The 20612-nt window shown below is 41.1% G+C and overlaps 1 protein-coding gene across 1 annotated transcript in view; it reads left to right on the top strand.

Annotated features, from left to right (window-relative positions):
- The window catches only part of LOC125362983 (Fanconi anemia group M protein homolog), a 33445-nt gene extending 14453 nt beyond the window's left edge, over positions 1 to 18992 (top strand). The window contains exons 5-7 of the mRNA XM_048361984.1: positions 507 to 675; positions 2104 to 2230; positions 18948 to 18992. Of these exons, the coding sequence (XP_048217941.1) occupies positions 507 to 675; positions 2104 to 2230; positions 18948 to 18970 (319 nt within the window). The 3' untranslated portion in view covers positions 18971 to 18992. The remainder of the gene's footprint in view (positions 1 to 506; positions 676 to 2103; positions 2231 to 18947) is intronic.
- Positions 18993 to 20612: the final 1620 nt, after the last annotated feature.

The raw sequence follows: 20612 nt of genomic DNA, 5'->3' as shown, positions 1-20612 counted from the left end.
TGAGCCACAGCAAGACTTCTGGCTTTCTCTGAGTAGTTCATTGGAAATAAGAGTTTAATCTTGGGGCTGGAAATGTGGCTTAGTGGTAAAGTGCTTGCCTAGCATGCATGAAGCCCTGGGTTCGATTCCTCAGCACCACATACACAGACAAAAGCCAGAAGTGGCGCTGGGGCTCAAGTGGCAGAGTGCTAGCCTCGAGCAAAAAGAAGCCAGGGACAGTGCTCAGGCCCTCAATCAAAGCCCCAGGACTGGCAAAAAAAAAGAGTTTAATCTTTGCTGTCCAGGCTGGTTTTGAACTGTGATGCTCAGACCCTGAGTTGCGTGGATTACAGGTGTGAGCCCTAGCTTGTGAGGCCCATGTTTAGATACTATCCAGGTTTAGATGTCAACGATGCTTCAATTTTATTATCTATGCTGTGTTAGCCCAAAACTTCATTTCAAAACAAACTTTATTAAATATATTAATTACTTTAACATGTGGCAAAAATTAATATGTTTGAAAAAAGGTCTTTAAACTTACAATATTTTTTTTTACATTTGCAGAGTTTGGAAACATTTGCAAGTTCTCTGATTCTGAGCAATGTTTTGATGAGAAGAGATATCCCCAATCTAACCAAGTACCAGATAATTCTGGCCAGAGATCAATTTAGGAAAAACCCATCTCCAAATATTGTGGTAAGTATAAACGTTTATGATAGGAAGGCTAAAACATAAAATGAGTTATTGAAGTGTATCACTGACCCATGAAAGAGCAAATTGTAGCTAAATTTGAATCCCAGAATATTTGGGCTTACTTGTAATACCAGAAAGGAAGAAGCATCACAAAAAACTTGTAATACTTAATGTTCATTGGAGAGAAGTAGGTGTATGAAAATGTCTGTCAAGCTGGGCCCAAGGTTAGAAGAAAAGCTCACTATATAAAAAGACACCCAAGTCTAGAAGTGTAACTCCATGGAACATTGCTTTTATTTAGCAGTTCCTGGGATCTGAATTAAGGTCTTTGCTTTCTTGGGCTCTGGATTTTGCTGGTTAGGTCTTGAGAAAGCATCTTGCTTCCTTCCTAGACACATGCTTGATCAGCCTAGGCTTTTAGTTGCTAGGATGGCTGGTGAGAAGTATTCTTGAGGCAGACTCCCAAGTAGCAAGGAGCAAAAGGGTAAGAGCACCTAGCTAGAGAAAAAAGATTTTGAAGAGGCCAGAGAGAATAATTAATGAATATTTGTGACTACATAGGAGTCACTTTTATTTTACACCAGAAAATGCAGTCCTGCCATGCCAAACAAACCTCTAAAGGAGTCTATTTCACTATGTTATCTAAAACATGAATAAACATGTTTAAATTTCTTCCTAAAGTTAAAAGTTCACTAAAATTTTCAGTAAATCTAAACTTGCTGATTTTGATTTTATTGGTGAGTGTATTTGATAAAGAGGCAAGTTTACTGTTTCAGATAGTTAGGGTGCTATAGAAAACTATTCAACACTGTCAGGGAAGAATTTAGAATGATTCACTGAGAAATGCCACTAAAAATGGAAGCTATAGGAAAATAATTGAAATACATTCTCAGTATTCTTCTTTTAAATCTTTGTTACCAGGGGCTGGGAATATGGCCTAGTGGTGGAGTACTTACCTAGCATACATGAAGCCCGGAGTTTGATTCCTCAGTACCACATACATAGAAAAAGGCAGAGGTGGAGCTGTGAGCTCAAGTGGTAGAGTGCTACCTAGCCTTGAGCAAAAAGAAGCCAGGGACAGTGCTTGTGGCCGTAAGGACTGGAAAAAACAAAACTTGGTTATCATATGGGCCCATTAGCCTGAGAGCATGGGTATAGTGCTTGTATCTTCATGTTTCTTTGGTTGAATTTAACATGTGCTGATTGTTTTGGGGTTTTTTTTTTTGCCAGTCCTGGGTCTTGGACTCAGGGCCTGAGCACTGTTCTTTTTGCTCAAGGCTAGCACTCTGCCACTTGAGTCACAGTGCCACTTCTGGCCATTTTCTATATGTGTGGTGCTGGGGAATTGAACCCAGGGCCTCATGTGTAAGGGGCAAGCACTCTTGCCACTAGGCCATAGCCCCAGCCCAACTTATTATTGATTTTTTTCAGGGACGTCATCAAGGCATAATTGACGGCGAGTATGCCATTTGTATTAGTTTATATCATGGTTATGAACTACTGCAGCATATGGGAATGAGATATTTTTTCCTTTCTGGAATTACGCATGGAACAAAAGGTACGTGGTATGAAATTATGTAAAGAAATGATGAAAATATTTTTGTTGAAGATACATAAAACAGTCATCTAAGATGCTTTATTGTTATGATTTTGGTTATTATTTTGCCAGTCTTGGGGCCTGGACTCAGGGCCTGAGCACTGTCCTGGCTTCTTTGTGCTCAAGGCTAGCACTCTACCACTTGAGCCACAGCAGCACTTCTGACTTTTTCTGTATATGTGGTGCTCAGGTATCAAACCTGGGGCTTCATGTATGTGAGACAAGTACTTTACCACTAGGCCACAATCCTAGCCCCAGATGCGTTATTTTTAAAAGCAATGAGGTGTTTTTGAGTAATTGCTAGAAAACAATACATATGACTCGAACTGGGAAAACCAGATGTTTTTTATTTTTAAATTGCAAAAATCTGCATTCATTTTTAGAGTTGAATTTCTTTTTACTAACTAATTTGTTTTAAGTTTACTTATTTGTAGAACCTTTTCTTAATTTTTTTTTTTTTTTTTTTTTTTTTTTTTTTTGGCCAGTCCTGGTTTTGGACTCAGGGCCTGAGCACTGTCCCTGGCTTCTTTGTGCTCAAGGCTAGCACTCTGCCACTTGAGCCACCACGCCACTTCTGGCCGTTTTCCATATATGTGGTGTGGGGGAATCAAACACAGGGTTTCATGTATAAGAGGCACTAGGCCTTGCCACTAGGCCATATTCCCAGTCCCCCTTTTCTTAATTTTTGAAGGAATGACATGGGTAAAAAACGAACTTAGCCGAAATGAGACCTTTATGAAACTATAACTGCACACATACACATGGTACTTTAGCAAGTGTTAATGCTTTCCTCCACAAAGATATGGATTTTCATTTAAAATTCTGTCTTGTGTTAGCTGTGTGTAGTGATGCATACCTGTAGTCTCGGTTTCGTAGAAAGTTGAGGCGGGACGATTGATTCTGTTTAGGACTTTGAGGTACATCTAGGTAATACAGCAAGCCAAAACCTAAAATATGCTATAAGAATTATAGATTATAAGAATTATAGAATTATAAGATTATGACCCAGAAGCCCCACTGTTGGGTATCTATCCAAAAGCCCACAAACAAAATCACAGTAATGCCACCAGCACAACAATGTTCATCGCAGCACAATTTGTCATAGCGAGAATCTGGAACCAACCCAGATGCCCCTCCATAGATGAATGGATCAGGAAAATGTGGTACATATACACAATGGAATTTTATGCCTCTATCAGAAAGAATGACATTGTTCCATTTGTAAGGAAATGGAAGGACTTGGAAAAACTTATACTAAGTGAAGTGAGCCAGACCCAAAGAAACATGGACTCTATGGCCTCCCTTATTGGGAATAATTAGTACAGGTTTAGGCAAACCATAGCAGAGCATCACAAGGCCCAATAGCTATACCCTTATGAACACATAAGATGATGCTAAGTGAAATGAACTCCATGTTATGGAAACAATTGTTATACCACAGTTGTAACTACTTTCAACGTCCTATGTGTATGTGTAGTTTCTATTATTGATGATGTTCTTGTATCACCTTCCTATGGTTGTACCTACACTATCTCTGTAATCTTATCTGAGTATATTGGAAACGGCGTTTACTGGTATTGGAAGTAGGAAATTCAAAGGGAATACCAAATTTGAGAGACACAGGATAAAAAAAGAGAAATAACTACAAAAGCAATACTTGCAAAACTGTTTGGTGTAAGTGAACTGAACACCTGGGGGGGGAGGGAAAGAGGGGGAGGGAGGGGGGCATGAGGGACAAGGTAAGAAACAGTACAAGAAATGTATCCAATGCCTAACGTATGAAACTGTAACCTCTCTGTACATCAGTTTGATAATAAAAAATTGAAACAAAAAAGAAAGATTATATATTGTTTGTCTTTTTCTTTTTTTCTCTGTCTTTTTTTAATCAGTCATTGGGGCTTTGGGCATGGGTGCTGAGTCTGAACTCTTTCGCTCAACATTAGCACTCTACCACTTTGAGCCACTGGCTCATTTGCAGTTTTCTGGTGATTAATTGGTGGTGAAAGTCTCATGGACTTGGGCTGCTTGGGCTAGCTTTGAACTGAGATCCTTCGATTTCAGCTTCTTGAGTAGCTAGGATTACAAGACAGAGCCCCCAGCGTGCGCTTTTTTAAATGAGGCAAGGTTTCATTATGAATCCCAGTCGACCTTCAAACTTGTGATCCTTCTGCCTTACCGTCCCAAGTTCTTTTTTTTTTTTTTGACATCTGGGAGCTTGAACTCTGGGCCTGAGCACTGGCCCTGGTTCTTTTTGCCCAAGGCTAGCACTCTGCCACTTGGTCCACAGAGTTACCTGTGGCCTGTTCTCTATATGTGGTGCTGAGTCGTGGAACTCAGGGCTTCATGTATGTATGGCAAGCACTGTTTTTACTAGGCCATATTCCCAGCCCCCATCCCAACCAAGTTCTGATATGCCACCATGCCCAAATTGTTCTTTATTAATTAATATGAATTTTAAAACATTTTTTGATTGATGCACGCGAATACCCTTGTTTATATTTGGGTAACAATAGGTCCTTTAAATGTTTAAGTGTTTTATTGTCTGTTAGGATTAATACTTATTCTAGTTTATTGTTTATCAATTTAAACCTTAAATACATATTAGATATTAGCCTCATTTATTTGTAGTGAAAATCCTCAGTCTGATTTAAAGTTTAAATAAACATATTTCTCTTTGTTTTATTACTGACTTCTGTTTGGATGTTCCTATCCTACCTGTATACATAGTTACTATTTAAATAAAAAGTAAATTTTTCACATATGCTTAAAGAACAATACATTAATATGATTACTTTGGAAATTATAGAAATAATTTTGATTTTTTTTCCTGCAGGAGAAAAATGTAAAGATTTTTTCTATACTCATCCAAAGTTAAAGAAATTAGAGGAAGGGCTGGGGATATGGCCTAGTGGCAAGAGAGCTTGCCTCATACACATGAGGCCCTGGGTTCGATTCCCCAGCACCACATATACAGAAAATGGCCAGAAGTGGCGCTGTGACTCAAGTGGCAGAGTGCTAGCCTTGAGCAAAAAGAAGCCAGGTACAATGCTCAGGCGCTGAGTCCAAGCCCCAGGACTGGCCAAAAAAAAAAAAAAAAGAAATTAGAAGTAGTTGTAATCAAACACTTCAGGTCATGGAATGGTAGGTAATACTTAGTAGTGTTGAAGGTATGGTAGTTGCTGAAAGTGCTAAGATTTCCACTTACTAGTTTATGCTAACACACCTTATAAAGAAGGAGGAATTTTGGGGCTGGGGTAGCCTTGAGCAATAGGAAGCCAGAGGTAGTGCTCAGGCTCTGAGTTCAAGGCCCAGGACTGACAAAAAAAAAAGGAGGAGGAGGAATTTTAATTGTTCTGAATAATTAATGGTAAAAATTTGAATACAGGGCTGGGGATATGGCCTAGTGGCAAGAGTGCTTGCCTCGTATACATGAAGCCCTGGGTTCAATTCCCCAGCACCACATATACAGTAAATGGCCAGAAGTGGTGCTGTGGCTCAAGTGGCAGACTGCTAGCCTTGAGCAAAAAGAAGCCAGGGCAGTGCTCAGGCCCTGAGTCCAAGCCCAGGACTGGCCAAAAAAAAAAAAGAGAGAGAAAAAATTTGAATACATTTTGGAAAGTATGAGCAGTAGGAATGCTTAGAATAAGAAAATAAGGGAAACGTTAGTTTGGGGCCAGGAAGAGTGAGAGTAAAACCATCTATAATATAGTGGTAGCAAGTTATGGCACATCGGGAGAAAGTTTCATGTGTAGAGAGTGGTTAGAGAAGCCTGTGTGTGAAATGTTTTAGCTGATACCTGGTGGAAGTGAGGGAGGCAAACTGGGGATTTCTTGAAGAAGGATTACTGTAGGCAGAAAGAATAGCATGGTCCAAGGACCCTATTTGTTAGTTTGGTTAGTTTTATTAAAGATCAGTGGACTAGATTAGGATGAGTGAGGGTAAGAGGTGTGCAGATGAGCAGTAATGAAGGCCAGATGGTGTAGGGCTTTTATTTTCCCCTTCAGTTCTGGGGCTTCAACTCTTGGCCTGGGCACTTGCTAGCACTCTACTACTTAGAGCCACAGTGTCACTTCCTGTGTAGGGCTCAATTACTTATTTGGTGCTGTTACTAAGACTTGAATTCAGGATCATCTCTCTGCTTGGCTTTTTTTTTTTTGGCCAGTCCTGGGCCTTGGACTCAGGGCCTGAGCACTGTCCCTGGCTTCTTCCTGCTCAAGGCTAGCACTCTGCCACTTGAGCCACAGCGCTGCTTCTGGCCGTTTTCTGTATATGTGGTGCTGGGGAATCGAACCTAGGGCCTCGTGTATCCGAGGCAGGCACTCTTGCCACTAGGATATATCCCCAGCCCCTGCTTGGCTTTTTTGATATTCAGTGTGATGTTCACCAGATTGATAGTTTGGAGACCAAAGAGGGTCTAGAAGGGTGTCCTGTAGATTAACGTCTACAGAGTTTAAAGCAAAGCAGTCACCAAGGAGTTTGAGAAGGAAATGGAGAAGTGTATGGGAGAAGTAGGGAAGAAACAGCAGTAGCAGTAGGAAAGAGTAGACTCTGGAACGCTTAAGAGAAATGTCACAAGAACTACCAAGTTTTCCTTTAATATGGCAGTGTGGAAGTCATTGATGCCTTTGATAGAGCCTCAGTGAAATGAGAGTAGAGAGGCCGGCGCTAGCAGGTGAGAGACAGGATTTGCAGTGAGAATAGCAGGTTGTCAGGTATTGATCACACGCAGAAACTTCATGCTACAATGATTCAGAGCAAGTATGTTTAGAATAAGTTTATTTGCTATAGTTGCTTCTCTCAGCTCTTACTTTTTGCTTCTTTTGTATTGTGAACTATCACTGTATGGATTCCCGAGGAATAGTCTGAGCCAGTTCTTAATAAAATGGATTATTGTGAAAATGAAATTAATTAATTAATTAGTATATACAGTGTTTGCTTACTGGCATTTGTATATGATGAATAAGGAAGGTAAAGGCATTGTCAACCTGACTGTACAAATGTGCAATCTCAGCATACAAGAGGTTGAGGCAGAAGGAGTTAAGAGTTTGAGGATAGGCTGAGCTACATAGTGAGACCCTACCTCAAAAAAGAAGAACATATAGGCTGGCAGCTGGTGGCTCACACTTGTAATCCTAGCTACTTAGGAGGCTGGGGTCTGAGGATCCTGCTTCAAAACCAATCGATGAGACTCTAGACTTTATCTAATAAACTACTCAGAAAAAGCCAGAAGTGGCACTGTGGTTCAAGTGGTATAGCAATAATAGCCTTGAACAGAAAGAAGCTCAGGGACAGAACCTAGGCCCTGAGTTTAAGCTCCAGGAGCAGTACAAAAACAAAGAAAAAAACCACAGACACAAGGAAGAAAAAAAAATTTCATTTGAAGTTCCATACCAAGCTTGAAAGCCAAGGCAAACAATCACAAAAATATCTGTGTAACTACCTGGCCTTTATTATCCCATTCATACTTCCATTTTCTATTTCATTTAGGTGCCAGTCCATTTTATTTCATGTTTTAGATTATTACCTTATTTTCAATGTTTTTTATTAACCTGAAGTAGTAGGGATAATAGTATATTTTAGATAAGACATATCACTTAGAAAATATGTTGCTTGATCATAAAATTCATGTTCATCTTCGTGCATTCTGCTGGTTACCAAGAATAAGCATTGGCAGCAGCTTTAGAATTGACTAGGGGGTATTCTGCAGTTATCTTTTGTGAAGTTGAGCATGTGTGGCCAGGTTAAGAAGGCCTTTAGTGAACAGGAGGGAAAGTTGTAGGAAACTAGTGGTAGCTCTGCAGTGTGTTTTTCTGTCTGTCCAGAAAGTTAAAGGGGAGAGTCAGTCATGTCCTGTGTTAGGGGCTACTCAAAATGACTCAGACACTTAATGGTCTTCTTTGGAACTTTATATTTCATTTTATGGGTTATAGGGTTTGAACTCAGAAGCTGGGTGCTGTCCCCGAGTTCTTTTCTTCGAGGCTAGTGCTCCACCACTTTGAGCCACAGCTCCACTTACGGTTTTCTGGTGGTAAATTGGAGTCTGATCGACTTTTCTGCCCAGATAGGCTTTGAACCATGCTCCTCAGATGTCAGCCTCCGCTGAGAAGCTCGGATTACAGGTGTGAGCCACCTGTGCCTGACTACAACTTTATGATAGCCTATGAGAAATGGAGTCAAGATTGTTAAAATTACTGTGTAATGCAGTAGAAAAAGACGTTAAAACTTCTTACGTATATATTAAAAATGATTACTTAATATTAATATATGGCTTCAGGGTAGTGTTTTAAACTAGTTCTTCTGTAAAGACTTTTGAAAAGTTGTAACTAAAGTATTTTCTGTTCCACAGCTACAAACACCTCTGAAAAGAAATATGATGACACAAGAGTTATGATTGTTTTCCTCATTTTGAGACAGTGTTCAGGAAATTGCAGAAATGCTTTTTTTTTTTTTTTGGCCAGTCCTGTGCCTTGGACTCAGGGCCTGAGCACTGTCCCTGGCTTCCTTTTTGTTCAAGGCTAGCACTCTGCCACTTGAGCCACAGCGCCACTTCTGGCCGTTTTCTCTATATGTGGTGCTGGGGAATCGAACCCAGGGCCTCATGTATAGGAGGCAAGCTCTCTTACCACTAGGCCATATCCCCAGCCCCAGAAATGCTTTTAAAGCATCAGCCAATTAATTATTAGAGTGATGACGTTTGTTGGCCATGCTTCAGGGAAAAGCATGAAAGGTTTTACCCAGAAGGAGCAGTTGGAGGTAATTTTGTAGATGGTGAAACCGAAATAAAACCAATTAACATTTAACTTTTTTTGTAAGCACTAGTCACTTGGCTACTGAAATAAAATTTTATAACAAATGTGAAAAAAAATGACAAAGTACGTTTTGAATAGCCAGATAAAGTCCTTTATGAGACTACATTTTTACTCAATGATGATACTTTAAAAATTATTATTAGGGGGCTGGGAATATGGCCTAGTGGCAAGAGTGCTTGCCTTGTATGCATGAAGCCCTGGGTTCGATTTCCCAGCACCAGATATATAAAAAACGGCCAGAATTGGCTCTGTGGCTCAAATGGCAGAGTGCTAGGATTGAGCAAAAAGGAGCCAGGGACAGTGCTCAGGCCCTGAACCCAAGACCAGGACTGCCAAAAAAAAAAATTATTATTAGGGGGCTGGGAATATGGCCTAGTGGCAAGAGTGCTTGCCCCGTGTACATGAGGCCCTGAGTTTGATTCCCCAGCACTACATATATAGAAAATGGCCAGAAGTGGTGCTGTGACTCAAGTGGCAGAGTGCTAGCCTTGAGCAAAAAGAAGCCAGGGACAGTGCTCAGGCCCTGAGTCCAAGCCCCAGGACTGGCCAAAAAAAAATAAAAAAATAAAAAAATATATATATATACCTATATATTATTATGGTTATTCAGTTTACTCAATCAAATTTTTAAACCTTAGCTTTCAGTTTGCAAACTTTTTTTTCCTCTTCTCAGCCCTGGAACTTGAACTCAGAGCCTGGGTGCTTGCTATCCCTGAGCTCTTCAGCTCAAGGCTAGAGCTCTACCACTTGAGCCACCGCACCACTTCCAATTTTCTGGTGATTAATTGGAGATAAGAGTCTGACAGACTTTCCTGCCTGAGCTGGCTTTGACGTGTGACCCTCAGATCTCAGCCTTCTGAGTAGCTAGGATTATAGGCGTGAGCCCACAATGCCCGGCGTTGAACTTTTCTTTTATCACTCAGTAATAAACAGCTTTTGGACTGATCCAGATTCTTGGACCACACTTTGAGTAGCGTCATTAAAAATGAAGTGGAGGGGCTGGGAATATGGCCTAGTGGCAAGAGTGCTTGCCTCGTATACATGAGGCCCTGGGTTCAATTCCCCAGCACCACATATACAGAAAATGGCCAGAAGTGGCACTGTGGCTCAAGTGGCAGAGTGCTAGCTTTGAGCAAGAAGAAGCCAGGGACAGTGCTCAGGCCCTGAGTCCAAGCCCCAGGACTGGCCCCCACCAAAAAAACAACAAAATGAAGTGGAAACATTGAAGAAATAATTGAGTATGTAAGTCTTGAATTTAGGGGGAAAATTCATGGAAGTGAATATTCATTCAATGACAGATCAATGCCAATAGGAGGTACATAAATAACAGCTTCCTTTCTCTCTTTAGAAATATGTTAGCTATAAAAGAATAGTATTTTTTCAGGTGGGATTGGCTTATACCTATAAGCCTGGCTGTTTGGCAGACAGAGAGCAGGAACATAAAAGTTTGAGGCTAACTCCAATAGAAAAGTTCTCAAGACCCTATAGCTCAAAAATTTCCAGGGAATAAAACAGAGCTGGAGATCATGTCATCTGTGAATAGGGATAGCTTGATTTCTTCCTTGCCGATGTGGATCCCTTTGATATCCTCCTCTTGCCTTATTGCTATGGCTAGGGATTCCAGCACTATGTTGAATAGAAGTGGGGAGAGTGGGCATCCTTGTCTTGTTCCCGAGTCTAGGGGGAATGATTTAAGTTTCTATCCATTTAATATGATGTTAGCAGTTGGTCTGTTGTATATGGCTTTTATTGTTTTGAGGAATGTTTCATCTATTCCTGTTCTCTCCAGAGCTTTTAATAAGTATGGATGTTGTATTTTGTCAAAGGCTTTTTGGGCATCGACTGAGATAACAATGTGATTCTTGATTTTAGTTCTGTTGATGTGGTGAATTACATTGATTGATTTACGGATGTTGAACCATCCTAGTGACTGTGGGATGAAGCCTACTTGGTCATGATGTATGATTTTCTTGATCAGTTTCTGGATCCTGTTAGCTAATATTTTATTGAGGAGCTTTGCGTCTGTGTTCATTAGTGATATTGGTCTGTAGTTCTCTTTTTTTGTTGGGTCTTTGCCTGGTTTGGGAATGGGTATGATATTAGCTTCGTAGAATGAGTTTGGGATTTCTCCCTCTGTTTCTATTTTGCGGAAGAGTTTGAGGAACATTGGTATTTGGTCATCACTAAAGGTTTTGTAAATTCATTGGTGAATCCATCTGGGCCTGGGCTTTTCTTTGTTGGGAGGTTCTTGATTGCCTCCTGTATCTCACCGTAAGTTATTGGTTTATTTAGTTGATTTATTTCTTCTTGGTTCAGTTTGGGCAGTTTGTACTTCTCTAAGAATTGATCCATTTCTGTAAAATTATTGTTTCTGGCTGAGTAGAGGTTTTGGAAATAGCTCCTTATGATTGTTTGAATATCGTGTCTACTTGTTGTAATTTTTCCGGTGGAGTCCTTGATTTTACATATATGAGTCTCTTCTTTTTTTTGTAAGTCTTGCAAGGGGTCTGTCAATTTTATTTATTTTCTCAAAGAACCAGCTTTAGTCTTATTTATTTGTTGAATGGTCTTTCTATTTTCAATCAGATTTATCTCCTCTTTAATCTTGTGATCTCTCCCCTCCTAGTCGTTTTAGATTCTGTCATTTCTTGTTTCTCCAGTTGTTTTAGTTTCATCGTGAGGTTATTCACCTGCTCTGCTTCCATTCTTTTAATGTGAGTGCTGAGGGCAATGATCTTGCCCCTCAGTACTGCCTTAGCTGTGTCCCATAGGTTTCTTTGTGATGTGTTTTCATTGTCATTGTGGCTTATTAATTCGTTGATTTCATGTTTAATTTGGGTTCTCTGACTCAGAAGTCCCAGTTAAGAACTTACACCCCACGTTTGCTGGCCCACGAATCAGAGGGATTGTGCATCACCACAGTGAAAGATTAGATGCCGCCCACATGTCTAAATAGATGGTGTCCATTTTGTGCCATTATATATGCTTGTGAATTAAATGTTGGAGGTTTTCTTTGGAAGTGGGGGCAACAATGAAAAGGAACCCAGGGATTTGGGTATAAAAGGCCAAACCTTTGCCTCTTGAGTGCTGGAATGACAGGCATACACCACCATGCCTGCCTATGAGCAAACTGTTGATGTGTTGTCATGGGGTTATTTCTGAGCTATCTTAAGCAAAGAAGGTACCCCTGAGCAATTAGTAGTATGCGACTTCATGTGATCGTTTTATTGATTAGGGTTTCATGTTTTGTTTTGTTTTTGTTTTGCCAGTTCTAAGGCTTGGACTGAGGGCCTGAGCACTGTCCCTGGCTTCTTTTTGCTCAAGGCTAGCACTGTGCCACTTGAGCCACAGTGCCACTTCTGGCCTTTTCTCTATATGTGGTGCTGAGGAATTGAACCCAGGGCTTCATGTATAGGAGGCAAGCACTCTTGCCACTAGGCCATAGTCCCAGTCCCTAGGGGTTGTTTTTTTGTTTGTTTGTTCATTTTGTTTTAACAATAACTCTTGATGTTCTGATGCATACAAAAGGCTTTTTATCCCTTTACAATAAAAATATACATCTAAAGGAAATAAGAGAAAATGTCAAGGTCTGACAAAGCTGTTGTGATGGCTTCCTAAGTATTCAGTATTTCATTGTCTTCCCTCATTCACCTATACACAAAAATATCAAAGTCAGAAATGCTTATAGATGTCCTGAGAATAACGACAACTAAGCAAGTTACATATAAAAGCATGGCATGCATATGACAAATACAAATCATAGCTTATATTCATAATTTTTGAAACACATACTGTCATTCAGATGCACATATTTTTGGTAAGTTCAGTTCTGTTGATCAAAGATACAATGGAAACAATTTTGCGCAACTATTTTAGATGTTTAGAAATAAGCCCCACTCTACCTGTACCATCTTTCCTGTAGATGAAGTCAATTCTTTTAGTGGCAAAATTTCACTGCAGTCAGTCTGAGTGGCGTGGTCTGTGGTGAAAAAGCCAATCTTTAGTTCATCAGAAATGTTAAGTCTGAAAAAAAAAAGAAAAACTGAAAAGGTCAAATGTGCCTTGTGCTAGAAACAGGTGTCAAAAATGTCCTCATGAGCTGGGAATGTGGCTTAGCGGTAGAGTGTTTGCCTAGCATGCATGAAGCCCAGGGATTGATTCCTCAGCACCACATGAACAGAAAAAGTCAGAAGAGGTGCTGTGGCTCAAGAGGCACAGTACTACCCTTGAGCAAAAAGAAGCCAGGGACAGTACTCAGGCCTTCAGTAACAAGCCCCTGGACTGCAAACAAACAAACAAAAAGTACTCATTACCTGACTCATGTAATTGGACTCTTTCTGTAACAACAATAAATTAGTAATAATAATAATAATAAATTAAGAATAATAATTTTTTAAAAAGAAATAGGTGTCATGCAAACACTTTGGGGTAAATTCCAGACTCTTTCAAAGGAATGGGGTGCGGAAGCTAGTGGATTATCTGCTCTTACCCATCTACTGCAGGAAACTATTATAAGTTTTGCATGGGTATATCCAGCAGAAATACTTTGAGATAGGTCTTACATCTAATGTGAGGACACAATGTTCAACTAACTTCCTTCCTTCTTTCATTCCTTCCTTCTTTCATTCCTTCCTTCTTTCATTCCTTCCTTTCTTCCTTCCTTCCTCCTTCCTTCCTTTTATCTCTTTCTCTTTTATATTTCTGTGAGGTACTAGGCTTGAATTCAGAGCCCAGCTACTCAGAAAGCTGAGACCTGTAGTAATGAGGTTCGAAGCCAGCCCTAGAAGAAAAGTCTTCAAGTTTCCTTTTCAAATTTATCAGGAAAAAGCTAGACTAGAAGTGTGTCTCAAGTAATAGAATACCAGCCATGAACAAGAAAGATGAATGCAAGTTTTTAAGGCCTGGTACTGGCACGTACACACACACACACACACACACACACACAGACCACACATACACACACACCATGGGTGGTATGGTAGTGGTTGATTCCATTATCCACATGATGTTTTGGAACCTCACAATTTTTTCATCATCTTTGCAGAAAACTAGGCAAGTGCAGGTAGAAAAGTCCATGAGATTCTTATTTCCAATTGCAACAGCCAGAAATGGAGCTGTGGCTCTAGCAATAGAGTGCTAGACTTGAACAAAAAGAGTTCAGGGATAGTGTCCAGGCCCCAGTCTAGAGACATGTACAAATATTGAATCCCCAGGCTCATCACTCCTCTCCTTCAGCTCAACTCACAGTGCCTGTAGGCAAGTGATGGAACTTTTGTGCCACCCTGGTCCATGTTAGGGGTAGGGAGAATCCATATGGAAGATCATGGAGCTCTAGGTCACTGCTTTTTGATAAAGTCCTTTGTCTCTGACCAAGGAATCTTGTGTTTTCTGCCAAGGGTCACAGAACAGTTACAGGCAACCTTACAACTCCTTAAGTAAGGCAAGAGCTCAAATACTATTCAGTACTGGACCATTATCTAATTTAAAACCAATCCTTCCAAATTCTACTTGCAAACTGAGCATGGTAGAATATGCCTGGAATTCCAGCATTTGGGAAGTGGAGGCAGGAGGATTGTGAATTGAAGGCCAGACTAGGCTAGATGGAGTGAATCTGTTAAAAAAAAAAAAAAAAAAAAAAAAGGAAAAAGAAATAAAAGAAGAAAAAACTCCTTCTTGCATTGTGTGTGTGTGTGTGTGTGTGTGTGTGTGTGTGTGTGTGTGTGCCAGTCTTGAGGCTTGAACTCAAGGCCTGAATACTGCCCCTGAGCTGCTTTTCTCAAGGCTAGCACTTTACCACTTTTTTTTTTTTTTTTTTTGGCCAGTCCTGTGACTTGGACTCAGGGCCTGAGCACTGTCCCTGGCTTCTTCTTGCTCAAGGCTAGCACTCTGCCACTTGAGCCACAGCGCCACTTCTGGCCATTTTCTGTATATGTGGTGCTGGGGAATCGAACCTAGGGCCTCATGTATACGAGGCAAGCACTCTTGCCACTAGGCCATATCCCCAGCCCCGCACTTTACCACTTTAGCCACAACTCTGCCTCCAGCTTTTGAGTAGCTCACTGGAAATAAGAATCTCATGGATTTTCTTGCTTAGTCTGGCTTCAAACTGTGATCCTCAGATCACAGCCTCCTGAGTAGCGAGGATCATAAGCATGAGCCACCAGCACCTGGCTGAATGCCTTTTACGATCATGATGAAGTGATTTACTGAACTGAATACCAATATTTATGTTCTGTCTACCTAAATCTATAACCATCCGTGAAACTCATGTGTGCAAACCACCAATAAATTATAATTGTCACACTAAAATTACACTGTATTAGGGAAATAAATGAGTCATATAATAAAAATCAAATAAACTTTTTTTTTCCAAATAAATTATAACAAACTAGGAGAAAAACAATTTTTTTTGTCAGTTCTGGGCTTGACCTCAGGGCCTGAGCACCGTCCCTGGCTTCTTTTTGCTCATGGATAGCACTCTAGTACTTGAGCCACAGCGCCACTTCTGACTTTTTCTATGTATGTGGAAGATGGAGTAGATATTGGAAAGGAATCAAACCCAGGGCTTCATGTATATGACGCATGCTCTGTACTAACAGGCCAGATTCCCAGCCCAAGAAAAACAATTTTTAAGCAAGGATGACATAAAATATTTTTGGTACTTTTCAAAATGACAATTTTTATCCATGACAAAGGTACAGGTAACACCTCCCATCCTCTACCCAACACATGGAAGTTTTAAGTTTTCTTTTATGATATAGTTGAGAAAATTAAATAAAGCAAAAATACAAACATTATACTTACAAATACGTATCCTGGAAAACTCAGGTAATAATGAAAAGTTTTCTAGAAATTATTATATATCTCTAAACTTTATGTATTTCTTATCAACTACTCCCATTACCCTCAAGATATTTGACTAAACATTGATTTCTACAGTCACCCTTTTACAAAGCTTTTCTCTTTCAAAGAGAGAAACTCGGTCTTCTAATTCTGACTCTGCAAATCTGGGCCCAAACTACCCAAGCTTCATACATTTTTTTTTTTTTTTTTTTTTTTTTTTTTTTTTTTTTTTTTTTTTTTTGGCCAGTCCTGGGCCTTGGACTCAGGGCCTGAGCACTGTCCCTGGCTTCTTCCCGCTCAAGGCTAGCACTCTGCCACTTGAGCCACAGCGCCACTTCTGGCCGTTTTCTGTATATGTGGTGCTGGGGAATCGAACCTAGGGCCTCGTGTATCCGAGGCAGGCACTCTTGCCACTAGGCTATATCCCCAGCCCAAGCTTCATACATTTAACTTATTAAAAAATGAGTGCTAACGTTTTACCAAAGATAACAGCCATATTGAGTTCGGTAGGGTTTTAGGAAGCCCAGAGACTGAGAAGATGGATTAGATGTTGGAAAGGTATCACATCCTGGACTGCTGACATTAACAGAACAGCTTATGCCACCCTACAGGACCTTTCTGACATAGAGAGCTCCCAGAAAATGATAGTCCCAATCTGACCATTCAAGACCAAGAATTCCCTCTTGTCCACCTGTAGGAGGAATTGATGATGCATCATAGCTCCCTCTCCAGAAGTGCATGACTTCTACGTTTTCGAGAACCACCTTCATGTCCGCAAACTCCAGTAAAAGCTTCCTGTGATCACCTGCTGACAATCCTATCAAAAAAAAATAATCTGCACTTGCGGACCGGGGGAGAGCTGAGAGAAGAAACGAGGAAGAAGCCCGAGTCCGGTCCAGTGTGCAGGAGGCCCGAGTCCAGACCGGTCGGAGGAGGAGCGGAGCAGTGACCCATACTGGACAGGCCGGAGAGCTGAGAGAAGAGAAGAGCCTCAGGAGGAGGAGGAGAGAGGAGTGAGGCAGAGCGGAGCGGAAGCAGACGGGCCCGAGGAGCAGAGCTGAGAGTCCAGCCGGGCCAACGGGAGAATGGAGCCTTGAACCGACCCTGGGCCGGCCAGAGGAACGGGGCAGAGCTGAACTGGGCTGACAGGAGGAGGTCTGAGGCCTAAGGCCTGAGGGAGAGTGTGAAGCCTTAGGCCTGAGGAGGAGTCTTAGGCCTGAGGCCTGTGGGAGAGTCCTGAGCCTTAGGCCTGAGGAAGAGTCCAGAGCCTTAGGCCGGCAGAGAAGCCTAAAGCCTGTGTGGAGGCTTGAGGAGGCTTCAATTTAAGCTGGAGGAGAGGCGAGCCCACAGGAAGGAAGCTTGCTCCTCTGGAGGCTTGCAGATTTGGAGGCCTGGAGGCTGAAGTGATTAGAAATTAAGGTGGGGGGTCGTGGTTCAGGTCAAGACAGGTCTCAGGTCTGGGTTCTGGGTAACTAACCCAGGACAAGGTATTGACAGGCAAGCATTAGGAGGGGGAGGGTGGCTCTGGTTCTGGGTTTTAGATTGTAAATAGAATCCTTTTGTAAATAAAACCCCTTCCCACCTTATGTTGTGCCTCAGGGGATTATTCTGCGTCTCAGAATACAACACTGAGAATGCCCTCTAAGAGTTACTCTGAAATCTACAAATAACAGATACAAGTGTAGGGACCATGTCTACAAAGGATCACTACTTTTGTTCTTCCTCATTCCCCTTCAGTGGGAATAATTCCCTTGACTTCTGTAGTTTTATAAATGGGGCCTCCTGCCTCCCTCACAGCCACCCAGGGCAGGCACCCCATGCCTGGAAATCCTTTCCTTAAACTGGATTAACATCTCAGCAAATCCAGTGAAGTCTATGCTTAAGACAGGGGCAATGTTATATTCTCGTTATTGTCGCTCTTCACCCAGGTTAAAGAGCAAGTGATCCCCTTAAATCTATCTACCATGGTATCTACCATTTTCTGAATAACGACAATGACGATGATAACAGCCATACTCATAGGACAATAATGACATATCAGCTATTATAGGATAAAGAAGGATTATGGACTGAATATCTGAGGACTCTCTAACTTTATATGTTGAACCCTATAATAGCTTTTGTTAGCATGGCAAAATAGCCGAAAGGAAAAAGGAAAGAATTCTTTTTGAACATGACTTCAGGGGTTTCAGTCAGTGATTCACTGGCTACTTTGTTTAGAAAGTAGAAGCAGAACTTCATGGCAGAAGGTCATGGAGAGCAAAGTCACTCACCTCCTGGAGTCCAGTGGACAGAGACAGGATACCCTTCAATAAGTCATCTCAATGATTTACTACTTCCTCTAACTAGGCCCCACCTCACATCACCTCCCAATACTGCCAGCGAATGATGTATCCATTAATGAATTAGTCCATTGATTAGGTGTGATCTCATAAGATCATCACCTCTCAATGACTGGATCCAGCCGAGGATCAAGGCGTAAAAATATGAGCCTCTTGAGGGGATACCATAACCAAGTCGTAACATCTGTTGGGGTAGTATTTGAAGATGGAGCCTTCAAGGAGTAAGTAGGGTCCTCATGGCTTTGTAAGAAGAATTGTTACCTTCAGTCATTGAAGGCTATGTAAGAACATAGAGAGAGGCAGATTTGTACAAATCAGGAAGAGAGCCTTGATTGAACTTCTCAGCTTCAAGAACTGTTAGAAATGAATTTTTATCTTTTAAGCCAGCCACTTCATTGTAATTTATTGTGGGAATTCACAAAGACTAGAACAGTATCCAGGAGAAAGACACTATCTGTAATTTATGACCTTTCTTTCCAACCCCTGCCTCACACCTGCTAAAGAGAAAAGCCTTATATGATTGCTGACATTGGAGAAAATGTTGAACACAAATGACTATGAACCTCTTAAGCTCTTCTTACCAGCCTATTCACGGAACAAATAAATGTGTTCTGATTCTTTCTCAAAAAAAATCTGCAATCACCTTCTTTTCCATCTTTCCTTTCATTTTTTTCCCTTCTCTAGTGGAGGCCAATGACATGAGATGATGAGAAAGGACAGGAGCTGTACAGAGAAAGTCAGCAGGCAAGAGGAGGAAGAGTGGACCAGCTTAGAAGTGACATGGAGAGGAAACAGCTACAATGGTGGGAAGATCAGATATACTGAACAAGAAGGTAAGTGAACTGAAGATGACAGAAGTTAAGCCTTTTCACTCCCAGGAGAGGTATTTATAAACATAGAGAAGGAGGACACTAGCTACTGCTCTGAGACAATGGAATGAAATTGAAAGGATTGGTCTAAGTGCATAGTCACACCACTTAGCAGAGCCTAGAATAGTTTTTTAGCTAGAAAGTGAACAAGTACTCAGAAAATGATGGGGACATGAAAATGATGAAAAATCATATTGAAGCGTGTCCCACTGGCCATATCCAAGACAATGTAAGCATCAAAACAAGCAGAAAAATAGAGAGTAAGATGCAATTGTTGGCTGGAGGAGGAGATACATGCCTATAGACCCAGATATGGAGTAAATGAAGATGGGAGATTCACGGTTTAAGACCAGCCCAGGCCCAAGACCTTACCTCAAAAATAAACTGGGCATCAAGATACATACCTGTAATTCCAGTGATATGAGAAGTGGTATAGGAGAATAGCAATCTGAGTCAGTCCAGGGAAAAAGTGAGAGACCCTTTCTGAAAAATAGCCTAAAGTAAAACAATATCTGGAGCTTGGTTCAAATGGGAAAGCATTTGCCTAATTAGTGCAAGGCACTGAGTTCAAACCTAATTACCACCAAAAAAAACAAAACAAAACAAAAAAAGAACCAAAGGAAGGAAGCGAGGGAGGGAGGGATGGAAGGAAAACATGGATAATGATGGGTAGACTGATCAGTTGAGTTTATGAAAAGGAAATCTTGTCATCCCTATGAACAATTTAGTCACTTATTACAGAGGGAAGTGTCACAAACTTAAAGTAGAGAACCTTAGAATCTACCAATTCCCAAGGTCAAAGTGAGTGGAGAGAAGTTGCACAGTGGTCCCACTAGCATTGGAGCCCTGAGAGACATCTGGCTTCATTTCTGTGTCACTCCTGCCATGGATGCCTGACTTCAGTCTGGATTTGATAAAACAAGATATGAAACAGGGTAGAGCTGATCATCAGACAGAATGGAACATCTGTACTTTTAAAGTGGCAAGGATATAAAAGACAGGGCAAGGCTGAGGAACTCTCCCAGACTGAATGTGGCATTTGGCCGCAAGGGAAGTCAGGATCACTTGACTGAAGGGAAAAAACTGAAGCCTGATTAGCAAATGGATCTGTCACCCGACAGTAGATGTTAAGCACCTGAGTCTTACCACCCCACTCAGAGGCAATCCTGAAGAGCATACCTCGCACTGAGCAGAACTTGAAGAAGAGCATTTGTTTGTGTACTTCTTAGATGAGAAAGGGACAGAAACACATCTCCATGTTAATTTATGGACAAGTGCAAAAGGTTCAGCTGAATGGTCAGGAATCAGGGAGGAACAAAATGAACAGGTTGATGACAAGAAGATTTATGTGGCTGAAACTTTAAGACTGAACAGAGACATTTCTAAATGTCACCATATCCAGGTAGACACAATGATACACTCTAGCTATCAGTCATTTTCCTTAGCTATTCCAATGTCTGCCCAATGATCCTTGAATAAA

This window comes from Perognathus longimembris, chromosome 14 (assembly GCF_023159225.1).
Source record: "Perognathus longimembris pacificus isolate PPM17 chromosome 14, ASM2315922v1, whole genome shotgun sequence".
Taxonomy (NCBI): Eukaryota; Metazoa; Chordata; class Mammalia; order Rodentia; family Heteromyidae; genus Perognathus; species Perognathus longimembris.
This window is presented reverse-complemented; position numbering and strand designations above follow the sequence as displayed.